Raw genomic sequence first — 15,431 nt, 5'->3', positions numbered from 1 at the left:
ATTCAGGCACTGGGGGTTCATAGTTCCTTATTTTCATCTATGAATTATAAACATCTGCATTTATTAGCAGCTATGATCTGAATGATCTGAAATCTGAAAATATATATATTTTTAAATACACATTTTTCAGGCAACCTGTGGATGAACACATCGTAATAAAAGAGGGGGAAACGTATCCCAGTGTATTTAATGACACCAGGATGATTGGAGAGGAGGTCAACATCAGCTTCACGGTAACATCTGCTAACTGAGATCACACCTGATGATCTGTAGATATAAAACCTATATAAGGAAACATGTCTCTCTTTAATGTCTTCCCAGGTTGAGAGGGCAGTTGATATGGTGACTCCACCACTTGACCTTAAAGTCACCTATCCTCAGATATCTCCTCGTAATAACAACTTACTCTACCTGACACATGTCATCGCCAGCCCCCAGGTATAGCCTGAACACATGGGAACGCTGACAAAAACAGGCAGGCTACCTTTCTAATCTGTCTCGCCTCTCTTTGCAGGTTAAATGTGATACAGCAGGTCTTATCAAACCTCATAACCCAAAATTCAACAATCCGAACAAGGAAACACTCAGCATCTTCCTGGTGGTGCGTGATGAGGCCGGACTCATATTTTCAGACTTTCTGACTTTACTTTCTAAAGACTGACGATGTTCATGTCTTCCTGAGTGTGTTTACTTTTCTCTGCAGAGTTGTGAAAACCTCCCCTGTAAATCATTTAGCTGCTTCATCCCTGAGGCCCAGTTCAGCCAAGTCAATGTTACATTCAGAGTATGGAAACCAACGTTCATCAAGGTAGGCTTAAGATGCTTTTCTTACCTCCTCTTCGATCCTTCTGCGTAGATGAGAATACAGACAGGAAACTACACTTTGTCCTACAGGCCGAATTTCCCAGTTTACACATGTTCGTGAATGCCACTTTGAGTACCAGAAGCACAGACCTGTTTGTACTCAGCAGCAGTGACAGCAGCAGAAGTGTGAGTCTTTTATATTTGGAGGAATAATTTGAGTTTCTATTCATGTTTGCGTGTGCATTTATTTACAGTGTGTATGTGTGTGACAATCAGGTAAAGATCCAGGTTTCCAAGGAGAGCTCAGGAGGAATTCCTATATGGATCATTATCCTCAGCATCCTGATAGGTCTGCTGATCTTAGCGCTTGTCATTTTCGCTCTCTGGAAGGTAGGTATCGGTTCCTTAGACAATAGTGCACAAAAGATACCTTGAATTTGGGTCGGTGAAACATTTTGGAAGTATGGTTCTATGCTACCTTGCCGAGAGTTCGATGATAAACTCCGGGTGACGTTCATGTGGTAGCTGACAGCTGAATTTGAAGCTGAAGCTTTAATGTCATTTTAATTTCACGCGTAACCTGTGTTGATCTTACTTGGGTGCAATCACTTCAGAAATTCACACCTTGCTTAAAACCACAGCTGTGTTTTTCACACTTTGGATTTTGGGTAGATTGAACAATTGTGATGTGAAGTGACATTTCATGTGGTTCGTTGTGGTTTTACATTGCAATTTTGCGATTCCACCGATTAACTTTACAAATTTGACCTTTGTCTCATTGCTTCATATTTCTAGGTGCTAATGTGCCTCCTTGTGACTTCCCCATTTGTGTATCTTCTTCTATTATTTACATTTGGGGACTATAGCTGACTTCAGCTTCCTGTAACTGCCCCAAATGTTTGGGTGATTAAGGATTTTTACACTACAAATTAGTTGCACGAGTTTCAGTTTGATGGAACGGAGTAAGTTTCTTAAATTGCACCAAAATTTGGTCCAATGGATCGAACTGTGGTGCTCATACCTACTATTATGGTTTAACTCCTGCCTGCAGCTTAATGATTAACTGGCAGATTTCGAATAATGTTAATCTTCTATTCTAATTCTTGTCAAGAAGAAGGACATGTCAAACTTTTTTGTTTGATGCAGGCAATGAACATCTGTGCAGCATAACTTTTTTGTGTGCATGTTGTAACTAAGGTTTCTGCGCCTACAGATGGGATTCTTCAAAAGAAAATCCAGGGACTACTCAAAGGAGGAAATGATGGACTGAGTTATCCAGCCAGCCAGCGGCAATTAGTTCTGTGACTGACTGCTTCGAGAGCCATCAGGTCACACGAAGTGACGGGCAGACTTTTAAAGAGACAGTCGGACACACAGAGGAGACGCCACAAGACCCACAGCCACCTCAGTGCTACGACACAGTGACTACCTGTATTAGCATTCACTGTTTCCCTCGCAGGCCTGGGTCCAATAATGTTTGCACATACTGCTTAACCCTTGTCCTTTGCTGCTTTAGGCACTGTGTTACAGGGGTTTACACAATTCTGAGTGTAAAAAAAAAGACACTTTCATTTACTGATTTGGCACTCACTGTATACCGTGTATTTGCAAATACTATTAGTCCCAGACCTTTTCGTAGCTATCAGCATCGAGTCAAGCACTTCTGGAGAGGAGTCAGGGAGGAAGAAGAAGCCATCACTGATTGTGCATCTGTCGGCAAAGTAGCATTTATCTGTATTACATACAGCAGTTTTACGAAACCTTCAGAGCTTCAGCAGCCGCAATCCAGCTTTAAAGGAAAATACTCAGGTATTTTGGTATGAAAATCCAAAGTCTCCCCAACACCGAAAGGTCCAATTCCTCCTGAGACACACACTATGTGAACTCGTGTGTGTTCGAGGTGTTTGTTATCTTCAGCGCTTGTCTGCTCCATCCGTTTTTACTGAACACTGTATTTTTTTTAGCATTTAAATCATTGCATTTTCTTTTTTTTTTTCTTTTTTTTTTTTAGAATTTTAGCAATTTAACATGGCACATTCTACATCTTTTATTTGAAAATGTTGGCTAAAGACACTGTCCGGAACATGAGATTTATTTTGGTAAACAAAGATGCAGCATTTTTTTTTTTTTTTTTTTGTACAAGATACAATCATGTCCCTACATTTAAAAGTAAATTCTGGTATTTTCCAGCCCTATTTTTCTATACCTTGGGGGGGAATATTTATATTCCCTATCATTAAATACAGTCAAAACAAACCAAATAGGTCCCAGGTTGAAAAATACCAGAATTTCCCTTTAACTTCAGTGATTGTGTGACAGACACAAGGAGAGCTGCATCTTCAACAACCTTTGATTGTACTGTAAATATAGATAAATGCTCAAAAATATAAAGCTTAAAATGTACATAATTGTTTTGCTATGATTCATGTAATTTAAGAGATGTTATCAATAAATGTATCTTTTCTTGTTGTCAGAGAAGGTGATTTTGCTCAGGTGCTATCATGAATGATGACATTAACATTCGACACGGAAGGACATGATTTGGCCAATTTAAAAATCAGATGCAAAAGCGTAAATATTACATGCTGTTGTATTTTGATGACAAAAAAATGTATGTATTCTGTTGAGAAAATATGCAAAAAAGGTAGGGTTTGTATCCACTACTTTGGCTACGTAAGTGTATTTTAGTTTGATTGAAAGTGATGTTTGAAGAATATCCGTATGTTTTGAAGCTTTAACACGACAGAAGCATATACATTCAGACTTTAAATTTTGCAAAACAAAAATGGAGTTAGAGATATGTGCCACCGTTCACCAGCAGTTTTCTCTGATTCAGTGTTAGAAGCTTTGTATTGTAGAAGCCCCCACACCTACACAAAGCATTAGTGGCTCAATGTGACCCCATATGCAGTACACAGTACCTTCTTTTCAGGTTCTTTGTCTCATTTTTTTGTTGTTTCAAGAAGTTGCACAGCTACACAGTACGTTAAGAGATTATATTGTACACTGTGGAGATGATGTTTGTGCCTCTTCTTTCCCTTCATGTCTTATAATACAGCTGATGGAAGAAGAGGAGGCAGAAAACGACGCTCCTCAGCGCTCACTCTTCACTGTTAAGCACAAAGCGTATGTATGGAATGTGTCGTTTTGAGATTGTGTGGCTACATCAGGCTTATGCACCAGGGTGGAGTTATCTACTTACATAGAAAGACATGGTCTTGGATCATACCCTGTATTGATTAAAAACTGAAATGATAAAAAAAAAGAACAGAGTGGGCTCGATGTGAGAGTTGTTAGCTCCACCCGGGCCCTCTACACTGCTGTGAAGTCTTTGTTGTATTGCACTGGTTTGTCAGGCTGTATGCTTCCTCATCAGCACAGAATTGAACTGATTCTTCTGTCCAAAAATAAAGACTTTTTACAAAGAAGGGCTTCACTGTCTACTCTAAATTGACCGTAGGTGTGGCTGTGAGCGTGAATGGTTGTCTGTCTATATGTGTTGGCCCTGTGATGGACTGGTGACCCGTCCAGGGTGAACCCGACCTGTCGCCTGAAGGCTGCCGGGATAGGCTCCAGCCCCCCCATGACCCTTAACAGGATAAGCGGAAGACAATAGATGGATGGATGGATGGATGGATGGATGGGTGCTTCACTGTCAATCGCTCTAATGTTCAGACACTGAATTAAATTCATCATTTTGAAGTGTTTTCCTTCAGGTTCACACTATATTATTATGTCATATTCAGACATTAAAAGAAAATTTTGATGTTTAAGTAGACAAAATAAGACACATTATTGTTGAAATCATGGGCATATTTTAACAACTAAATGATAAAATGAATACTCAACTTTTTGAATAACTATTAGATGAAATAATCATGCAGGAAAATAGTTAAATTCTTATATTCCAGCCTCTCAGATAGCACTTTGCTGCTATTTTGCACTTTATATTGTCTTTGAGTTTTGGACTGGTTATTCAAGGGGCACCTTGAATTAGTCACCTTAGACCCTGATTAATTCAATATTTTCTCACTTTTATAATCAAGCAAAAGAAATTTTATGTCCTGGAATTACAAGTTGCAATCATGATCGCAACCCTGACAGGTAATGACCACAAGACGGGTGACTTCATGAAATGTGGAGCAATTGTCAAGTCAAAAAATAGTCAAGTTAAACATTGATTTTAATTCAACAAACTTATGATTATCCCAGTTGGTGCACTCCAAATTTTAATAATAAGTCATGAAAATCTGGTATAAAAGGGGAGTTTATGCATCTGTAAATTAATTTCCTGATAAAATTTACAACATCTTCAGTAACACAGGCATTAGCGTTGAAGTGTGTTTTTCTACTTTAAATTTTCTTTTCTGTTCAAGCTATTTAAAGTTAATCAATCAATGAAGCCACAATTTGCAGAGGATATTTCGTATTGAAGTGCCATTTAGATAAAATATGATTCCTGTGAGGTATGAATGAGGGCAAAGAATACCCGTGGATTAGCTGAATCCGATTGATTTTCATGTAGGAGTGCGCCGCCTGGTGTTCACTCACAGCACTGAGCGATAAGTGACTGGGAGGGGAAGCAGAACAAACTGTAAGCTGCCAGGGGATCCATCTTGCCCGAAAAAGAGGCGAGGGTGAAGCCTTTTTTCAGTTTAGCATCTCAAAATACTGTTTCGTCCCCTGTTCAACGCGCTGGGGAGCCCGAGGAGGGGCTGTGCCGCTGTTTGTAGAATGTCCCGACATGAGGGTGAGTTGATAAACAGCGCCGTGCTTGGTAGCTACATTACCTGAGCTGCTAGCTCGTTAGCTAACTGTGCTAATTGCTATTCTGGTCAGGGGATACGTGCGCTTTTCGCGGCTTGTGTTCAGGCTTGTCCCAATACATATGTAGTGTCTGACAGCAGTACCGGTGTGCATACCTGTCCCATGTCTACTAACTCGAGGTAGACATGTGCAAATTCCCTCAACTTGCTCGCCATGATACGGCAACATAGCGGAGCTAAGCAGCTAGCCGTTACTAGGTGCTGCGCTACTTTACGTTAGCTGAGCAGGCTAACTTACTGTATGCTAACACAAGGAGTGTATGTGTTGCTATAACTTCACGTTGCTCGCATGGGCCATTTTAAAATGTTACTTATATGTTATGGTGTTCTCTGATAAAGAAAACAGACGTGTGGCTTTCATGTGGGTAATTTCCTAATGAAAGAGCCCGTTGCTCCAATGCTAGCGCCATACTGTCCCGTGTTGTCACATTAATGTTACCTTCTGTTAGCGAATGCACTGTCATCAAGAAGAAGACAGAAAGTCCGAGGCCTCAAACTCTGACCATGTAATCGGTATGTTTCACCTCTAACCAGATGGGAGTGTGGATTTTTTCTCTTTTAGCATCACATAATGTGAGATGTAGAGCGCCAGCCAGGAGGTTATCCCGATTTACCTCAGAAGTCAAGGTGTTTGTAACAAAACATAAGCACGGTTAGTTAGCCACAGAAGGATAAAAAGTAATACCTAACTAACCTGTTCTTGTTTATATTTTGCCTGGGGGAACGACGACGACTGTTTTGTTATTCAAAGTGATCCAACTGATTTAAAGATAGGGTCACTTAATGATCTTCAAGACAGGTGTATGGGGAGAGCATTCACGGACTCAGAATTTTTCTGTAAAACTTGCGGCTCAGTCACTGTAAAACTTTCTGGGATGCAACCAAGCCTGTTGTTTATTCTGGTTTGGTTATCCAAGGTTTGTGTTTGGTCTTTTGATTCATTTTTGTACATATTTTTGAAGCAAAAGATCAGATCAGTTTCAGTAGAACCCAGAGGCATTTTCATTTCTTTGGAAATGTTAATAAAATGAGATTATGACTTTTTAATGTGAACTGATCCACAATTTCAATCCAGTTTAATTCAAACACATTTAGTCCCAATTCTGATACCTACCTGCCGGTTGTGATTCAGATACAGAGCTATTTTTCTTTAATATTACTCATGTTGACATTATTTTAAGGTTTTATTGTGAGGCTGTCAATCAACAACTTCTTATTACTAAAGAGAACAAATAATATACATATTAAATATAAATGTTTTCCAGAGATTTATCTGAACTCTATGTATGAATTGGTCAAATGTGCCATGTTACATTTCAAGGTCCAGCGCAAGCAATGAAATGGAATCTGGATCAAAATGTGGATCAGCACCATCATTCCGATATCTACTGTGGGAATAGCACCAGTATCCGCATCCGATTCTGATATTCTCAATATGTTATCCAGTTTATATTTACGATATACAAAACTGATAGGACCTGAGTGGTAATGCTTTCAGTGTAGTCGCAGATTAAATGGTGCAAAAGCACAAAGATGTAATAATACAATGTACTGGTACATGGTAAATTATTGATTAATGTTTACATTATGTCCACTGTATTGGTTTGCTGCATTTCAATTTGTTATTCTTGTTTTTACAGTCTGTCTCATGAAAATTTTATATGAATCCAAAATGAAATTATGAATCTAAAAAAAAAAATGCGTGGAATGTGCTCGGAGAGAAAAATATGACTGGGTAATGAAAAAAAGCATTGAACTCCTTGTTTGTGTTATGCCTTTGCGTTGCCTGTGAAGTCCACTGGAATGCCAGAGTTGTTCATTGCTGGCACTTGTGGGTTGGTGCCACTCCAAAACACATGTGAGTGAGACTGACCAGCAGATAGCAATAGCCCTGTAGCAGTCAGCCTCACACACACTCAGTTATAAGGAATTTCTAACCTTATTGTTAGTGCAGAATGTTTGACTTATAAAAATCTTTTTTTTTGTTGTTGTTTTTTTCTTGGCAGGTGTGAGCTGTGATGCATGTTTAAAAGGAAACTTTAGAGGAAGACGTTTCAAGTGTTTAATTTGTTACGACTACGACCTGTGTGCATCGTGCTACGAGAGTGGAGCCACAACAACAAGACACACCACAGAGCACCCCATGCAGTGTATATTAACCAGGGTAGACTATGGTAAGGACTTGACAAAACTTAGTGCTGCTTACTAATTATACAAACTCATGTTTATTACACTTTATGACTCCCCTGTTGTTTATCGACTGTTTTGTTGCAGACATGATAAGATAATGAGTCTAGAGAAAACTAGTAAATCATTAAATTATGTATTAACAAACAGTAATGGCTGCTCTGTTAACTTTCTTTTTGTAGACTTATATTATGGAGGAGACACTTTTTCAGTAGAGCAACCCCAGTCCTTCACATGTCCTTACTGTGGGAAGATGGGTTACACAGAGACGTCCCTACAGGAGCATGTTACCTCAGAGCATGCGGAGACTTCCACAGAGGTGGTGGGTATACTGCACACATTGGAAAATACAGTCTAACCCATGAATAATGGGGACAAATTTGCAGTAATATCAACCATATTTGCAAATGTTGTCAGTATTGCTGTAGGGGCCTTTTTTTAATTCTGCCGCAGTATCACCACAGTTCAGACTGGTTTCGTGTTGACTTCCTTGATTACTTGTTATCAGAGTGCATTTTTAATGAGTGTTGTCTACTGCTCAGTTAAGTGAGGAAAGGGAGGCTAAGAGTCGGGTGACTGCTGACTGTGCTGGCACCTGTTTGGCTGACAAGCAGGTAGTCAGTTGCAAAAGTGAAAAGAACCTTGTATCCTAGCACTGGTCAAAGCAGAAGGCTGTCCCCATTGAGCCTGGGTCTGCTCCACGTTCCTGCCTGTTAAAAGGAAGGTTTTCGTCGCCGCTGTTGCAGGATGTGCTTGCTCATGGAGAATTGTTGGGTGTAAATTCATTGAAGGAGCGTGGTTCTAGACCTGCTCTACCTGTAAAGTGTCATGAGATAACTTTAGTTGTGATTTGGCGCTATACAAATAAAATTGACTTGACTTGACTTATTCTTTGGTTCTTTGGTTGCCCACCCATTCAGAGTGAAACCTAGTTACTGCGGACCTTTTTCCACCTGCCAACATCTGGCTTTTGTCTGCAATGAGAATCGGCATTGATCTCCGGTAGCTACAAATGTTTCTTGGCTCTTGCTCTGATCAGCATTGATGTAAACAAAACCCAGGTGAACTTGGTTGTTTGCCATCTGCCTCCATTTTTATCATGAAAAAATCTCATGTAAAGACTTGAACCTTCTTTGTGTTAGTCCATTTCTGAGTATTTTAAGACTTACCTACCTCATCAATGATTTCACCTTCAACCACATTTGTTCCCGAAAATGAAAGCCTTTAAAATCTGCTCAATGATATTGTTTGACTTTGTTTAACAACTAAGTAATTTACTTAATCAGCAGAGAACTTTTAGCAAACATTTCTGGAGTAAATGATGCTTTTCTGAGGGACTGTTTTCTGACGTGGGTTCATGCACATTTAGTGGCTCATCTAGTGTGTACAGCAGTAGGACAGCGTATGTGTGATGAGCTCAGAGTAAACTGCAATGGCCTTGAAGAAGGGTTTCTATAACTTGTTGCCATGTTTACCATGTAGTAAGTTAATGTTCTGTATTAGGTAGTGTGTTATCATCTGTACAACATGGTGCACAACAGATAGTGTTATATAGGTGCTGTGGGACAGGTTTGTCCTGCTAATAAATGGTCTGTAGTGGACTCGTTTGTTGTGAAATTTCGGTTTGTGCAGATGTCCTGTATCACTTTCATGATGAAGCAGGGTTACCCAGGGGTGGGCTGTATGAGGGTGTAGAACCCACAGTGGTGGGAATTAGTGGCAACAATTGTTATGGTTCTGAAACAGAGGAAACAAAGTTCAAACCTCCATGCTGTAGAGACACAGCCCCCCCACTACATGTACTGAAGCAATGCAGCTTTGTTTCAATCACTATCACTGCATGTGCAATTTTTTTTGGTTTGCAGAACATAAGTTAATTCAGAACTTTCTCAGAAGTACAGATGTTGTTTGTTCATGTGTTCCACTAAGAATCCACAAACTGAGATAAACCAACGCTAGAAGATCCCATACTTTCTTCCAGGTCTGCTGTGGGAACATTAAGGTTTCTTGGTTAACATCACAGATGATGGGCAAAGACATGTGGGTTGGACCAAAGCTAATAAAAGAGCCAGTTGGTCATTGCAACTGAACAATTTATCTGTTGGTAATTAAGGCTTGTTTAAGAGAACATCCCTGGTACAAATACATAACAGCAGAGTAGAAACCAGCTCCACATGACATTCAAGCAGCCTCTCGCCAACATCAAATGCCATTACTTTAGGGGGTGGAATGATATGTATCAGTTCAGTAATGCATAAAGTCTATTAATGCTAAATATGATTATTGATCCATATTGCATTTGGTGCACTTTGATTTTTAAAATTCTCATGGCAAACCATTATCTACTCCATAGCTCCACAGTGGGCGTTATTTGTTTCCTTTCAAATGGAATAGATTGGTGTTCGTTTCATTATATGTTCCTGATTTCATCAACAGAGTTCAGGAATAAATTGTGGAACCAATTTTTAGTTGTTTTTTGTGTGAATTGATCATATGAATGTGATTTATGGCATTGATGAGCATATATTGTCTCCAATCAATCACAGATTCCTGTATAAAATTGAAATTGCATCTTGGTACACTTTGGGATAATATGAGAACACAATGACACTTTGCACTCCTAAAATCTTTATTTTTAGTACAATCATGCTTGTTGAGAACAAAGGTGAAGCTGTCTTTGTCTGAATTTATGAAGTCATGTTGGCTATATATCCATCTGACAACGCAGTCACTCTTAACTACAGTTCGATATTTGTAACTAGCAACATAAAATCAAAGAGTGCTTGTATATCTAAGATGTTGTTCAGTAAACCTGCCGTCACTCTCCATTGTGATACCTTCTAGTAATTTGTTCTTCTGTTTATCGTGACTATTCTTCCTAAGTGCCTTCATTGGTTGTTGCAGAACTAGCACTTCTATACTTGTAAAGATGCTGCACACTGATTAATATTTAATGTGAAACTTGATTATTAAAATATGACCATATTGGTTAGTACAAATGTATTTCTTCAGTGTAGAGAGATAGAGGTGACAATATCCAGATTTGTATGGTTGACCACTGGACAGTTTAGAAGCTCTCGCTGTATCTCGTTCCAGATCTGTCCAATTTGTGCTGCCTTGCCAGGAGGAGACCCCAACCACGTCACAGATGACTTTACAGCTCACCTCACACTTGAACACAGAGCTCCACGAGATTTAATATCCTTTCCATGTCTCCACACACCTGTGTCTGCATTTAGATGTGTTTATTCACTGTTGACTTGTTTGAACCAGATTACTGCATTAACCCTTAACAGCCCTTGTTTAAGATGAGTCCAGCAGTGTTCGGCATGTACGCAGGATGTTCCACCCTGGACGAGGACTGGGAGGTCCCAGAGCACGACGGACGAATATGCACTTTACTAGTGGCTCCACGGGGGGACTGTCATCCTCCTCGTCACAGAGCTCCACCTACACCCCCAGTAATAGAGAAGCAATGGACCCAATCGCAGGTGAGGACCAGGGGCAGATCAAAGCACATTGTATTTGTGTAGCCTAACGTCACAAATCCTAAATTTTCCTTACAGTCACACCTTCCATCCTAAGCCCTGCATCCCAGTCAGTCAACTGATGTTCTCTGCATAAAATAGTCATCACACATGCAGAGAACTATTCATGAAGAGCTAATGGAAGCTTCTTTATATTCTAACTTTTCTATTATGGGGTCGTGATATCATTACAAAAGCCTTTATTATGTTTATAATTAACTTTTTTGTCCATGGCCAAATGACTATGAATTAATGAATGTTCCAAATTTTACCTCCACTCAATAGATTACCATTGTGCTAATTAAATTAATCCCTACCCCTGCCCATCCTCTCAGTCCCTTCTCTAAACTGGAGTTCATATATAAAAAGATAATCTGTCCCTGGAGGGACACAGCTGAGAGTGATGCAAGAGCTGTAAGGCTGGCGAGGAGAATCCAAAAATAGAGGAGTCAATAACCAAATACCTAATTGAATAACCAATAAAAAGGAGAAATGGGGTCGGTACCAGTGTTTGGCCGGTGCTAATTTTGCGCCACACAAGAATGTTGTTAATAGTGACACTTACTTGAATTGAATAACAAAAATCAGACAAGATATCAGCTAAAACCACAATGCCTGGCTGTAGTAATAGCATTTTTTTAATGAATCCTTGTGGTCATGCTGTACTTGATTACATCAAAGAGTTATCTCTGATCACATCTGAGGAATTCCCTGTGTTCTGTCTTTAATCTCTTCCTCCAGCTATCCATTGTGTATTTGTGACTTATTTAGAAACTACAAAGCCTGTTGTTTGTGTCCCCTGCAGAGTTGTTGTCTCAGCTGTCAGGTGTGCGGCGTGCAGCAGGGGGGCAAATAAACTCGTCAGGGCCTTCAGCCTCCCAGCTCCAGCAGCTCCAGATGCAACTGCAGTTGGAGCGGCAGCAGGCTCAGGCTGCGCGACAGCAAGTGGAGACGGGTCGCCACGCCACACGACGCAGCAACAACCCAGGCAACACTGGCACCACCATCCCTCCCCCCAGCACAGCCTCTGCCAACACCGCCACCACGGGAGAGAGCAACCCCTCATCCTCGTCCCACAGCTCCCAGTTTCTATTAGCACGGTGAGTATGGCCCATCAGCAGGCTTTATACCTGCTCATAACTACGTTTGCTGTCAGAAGGAATTCTCTTGTAAATCCATAATCAGTGCATTGTTTGATGTCAAGAAGAAACAGAAACTTCTTTGTTCACAAACTCAGTTCACGACCCCTGACCCCCTCCTGGCAATTTTTCAATGACAGATTGAATAAATAATGTAAAATTTGGATGTTTCCTGTAACTGCACCATCTCAATCAACATATCAGCTGTAGGCATACAAGAAATATATCCTGATACGACGGCGGTAATTAGTTAACATGGAAAAAATAAAACAGTATTGCCTCATAAATTCTTTTGATAGTTTTTAGTTAACAGTTTATTCTAGTTTTTATGTGCAGAAACACTTTGAGTAACTCTGAGAGTTAAAAAACCTCGAGCTTGAGATGTGTTGTTGTGAAGTGTGTCACCTGAATCTATTTAAAATTCATGTTTCTGCAGGTTGAATGAACCCAAGATGTCTGAAGCAGAACGGCAGTTTCTAGAAGGAGAGCGCGCAGACCGCAGCCTGTTTGTCCAGGAGCTGCTTCTGTCCACGCTGATGCACGAAGAAAGCTCCTCCTCTGACGAGGACGAACGCCGAGACTTCGCCGACTTCGGAGCGATGGGCTGCGTGGATATCATGCCTTTAGATGTGGCGCTGGAGAACCTCCAGCTAAGAGAGAGCAGCTCTACGGGGAAGGAGCCTCCGCCGCCTCCTCTTTGATGTCCGAGCATCAAGCAGACTGTGTCCTCTTTGCTGCAACTGTCAGTGATGGGCAGCGAACAGCGGCAGTCCTCCCTGGCCTCACCCTCCTCCTGTCTCCCTCCGATTTTCCGAGTTTCTTTTTTGGTGATTGTAATTTCAGGCCTGTCACCATTTTTGTTACATTGTAAACAAAAATAAACGAGAGCAAGTGGGATAAATGTGCGAGTGCGCAATAGCAACTGAGTGAGCGAGAGAAGAGAAATCTATAAATATATATATATAAAATATATATGAAGTTGATAATCAATCCACATAACGTTTTTCTTTCTCAGTTAAATGTTACAGGCAGCTGTGGCAGACCTTTGCTTCCTGTGACATGCAAATGGCTCTCCGTATAAATACTCCACATTCAAAAGTCAAGAGGGCGTAGGCTCCTCTGATGAAGCTGCTGTGTGTGTTTATGACTATTAATTAATAAAAAGTGCTTGGATGGGTTACCATAACTACTGCATGCAGTTATTTGCAGCGTGCATGACTTTTAATGACCTTGTCATTAAAAAGACTTTTTGAAGATCCCAAAGCTTTCAACTGTTTTTAAATGGTTATTTCAGACTTGGATAAGCATCGCTAATGGGTAACTAAACTGACGTGCTGAAATTTGAACTCTAACAAAATATTTTGTTAGTCTTTTGGAGTTTATATGAAGAGGAAACGATTCTTTATACGTTCTACGGTAACGTCTGAAGAAACCTGGCTTTGTGTGCACTAATGCTGGTGGAGCTACAACAAAGAAGAAAGAAAGAGCTTCCCTCTGATTTTTTTTTTTTTCCTAGACTTTTATTTTAGTGCAACTGTGTAGACACCTTAAACTTGATCATTCATAGATAAGTGCAGACGCCCAACTGTCCATCGCTCCTTTCGGCTGACATACACTCTTCTCATGACCACATGCTTTGCTGGGTAACGGGAGCTTGAGACTTTCTACACTTCAGGCTTTTGTTTTTTTAAAGTCATTCTTATTTTTTTCTGCTAAGAATAGCACTTTCTATTTATTCATGTTTGTTTCTGAGTCTTTTGAGCCTTGATTTAAATCATGATGCCACCTCCATGCCTATACTTTTACCCTCCTGTGTAAAAAAAAAAAAAAAAAAATACAGTTAAGATGTATATTGAATTTGTGGGTTTTACTTTCATAATGGTTCTCAGACATGGGCAGACTTTTTTTTTTAATGTAAATTTAGAATACAATAAATCTTAACTGCGCACAGCTTTTGACGAAACCAAGAAACCGTCACATCTTTGCACTTTGTGTTGTGATTCCAGAGATATTTTTGTTAAGCGGCTAAGCACCAGTGGTGGTGGAAAGGTTCATATCAGTGTGAAGAACTTCATGCTGGCGGTGCAGAAGATTTGGATTTCCACCAGTTAAACAAAAAAAAAAACCAAGAACATAGTCCTAATAGAAATATATATATGATCAGAATTAGATGAAAACTATTATTGAGCTTGTCTCTTTATTTAGTTTCTACATGGCAAAACATTAAAAAAAAAAAGATTTTGATCAAAACAACCTAAACTACATGTTCAATGGTGGAAAGGAGCAGAAAAAGATGAAGTCATTTTGAGATTTTTTTTGAAGTACATTGGAAGGGGGAAAGTCACGTAAAGACAAAGGGACTCAATTTGGAATACTGACCTTTTAATGTCAATTTCAACTTATAATGACATATGATAAAAATAATTTTCTTTTTTTTTTTTTAATCACCAGGCTGACTTTTTACATCATGACAACTTTTTAATCTCAAGTATAATTTACTATTCAACTGTTTTGAAATCTATACACTTTTTTCTGCTTTTACTGGTGGAAATGAGCCTCCATAGTTGAACAGCATCTGAATGGAAACTCAGGTCATCTTTGTCAGAAATGCTCTGATAATCTCAAGAACTTTAGCAAGCAACACTTGAAAGTATGTGAACAGAAACAAAGTCAGTCAGCATGATGAAACACTGAAGCAAAACTTCTTCCTACTTAAGGAAATCAGAAGTGTGTGTTTGGTGTTTATTTTTCCTGCAGCCGAAACACTGAAGCTCTGTCTGCATTTGTTGACGATGACGCCCTGGATGGACTGACCTTTGACCCCGGTGGAGCTCTTAACTGCTTCACTGCTGTACACTAAGGTTGGTACCACACAGCTTGAGAACTTCTCTGCTCTTAAATTTCAACTGACACGTATAAACACTATCATCATCAGAGACTGGTAGCTG

At 39.8% G+C, this 15,431-nt stretch overlaps 2 protein-coding genes across 4 annotated transcripts in view; both read left to right on the top strand.

The window, feature by feature from the left end:
* Positions 1-4,213, top strand: part of itga1 (integrin, alpha 1) — a 68,213-nt gene extending 64,000 nt beyond the window's left edge. For all 3 annotated transcript variants that reach the window (XM_086186679.1, XM_086186678.1, XM_086186677.1), the window contains 7 exons: positions 131-233; positions 322-438; positions 515-601; positions 704-808; positions 895-990; positions 1,081-1,194; positions 2,018-4,213. In XM_086186679.1, the coding sequence (XP_086042805.1) occupies positions 131-233; positions 322-438; positions 515-601; positions 704-808; positions 895-990; positions 1,081-1,194; positions 2,018-2,074 (679 nt within the window). In that variant the 3' untranslated portion in view covers positions 2,075-4,213. The remainder of the gene's footprint in view (positions 1-130; positions 234-321; positions 439-514; positions 602-703; positions 809-894; positions 991-1,080; positions 1,195-2,017) is intronic.
* Positions 4,214-5,351: 1,138 nt separating this feature from the next.
* On the top strand, positions 5,352-14,377 carry kcmf1 (potassium channel modulatory factor 1). The gene is made up of 7 exons (XM_086186982.1): positions 5,352-5,554; positions 7,637-7,804; positions 8,000-8,139; positions 10,914-11,015; positions 11,125-11,308; positions 12,150-12,444; positions 12,920-14,377. The coding sequence occupies exons 1-7, from the start codon at positions 5,539-5,541 to the stop codon at positions 13,182-13,184; spliced, it is 1,170 nt and encodes a 389-aa protein (XP_086043108.1). The 5' UTR covers positions 5,352-5,538; the 3' UTR covers positions 13,185-14,377.
* Positions 14,378-15,431: the final 1,054 nt, after the last annotated feature.

The sequence above is a fragment of the Aulostomus chinensis genome, chromosome 19, assembly GCF_037954235.1.
Source record: "Aulostomus chinensis isolate RoL2024-O1b breed Wild chromosome 19, RoL_Achi_v1.0, whole genome shotgun sequence".
Lineage (NCBI taxonomy): Eukaryota > Metazoa > Chordata > Actinopteri > Syngnathiformes > Aulostomidae > Aulostomus > Aulostomus chinensis.
This window is presented reverse-complemented; position numbering and strand designations above follow the sequence as displayed.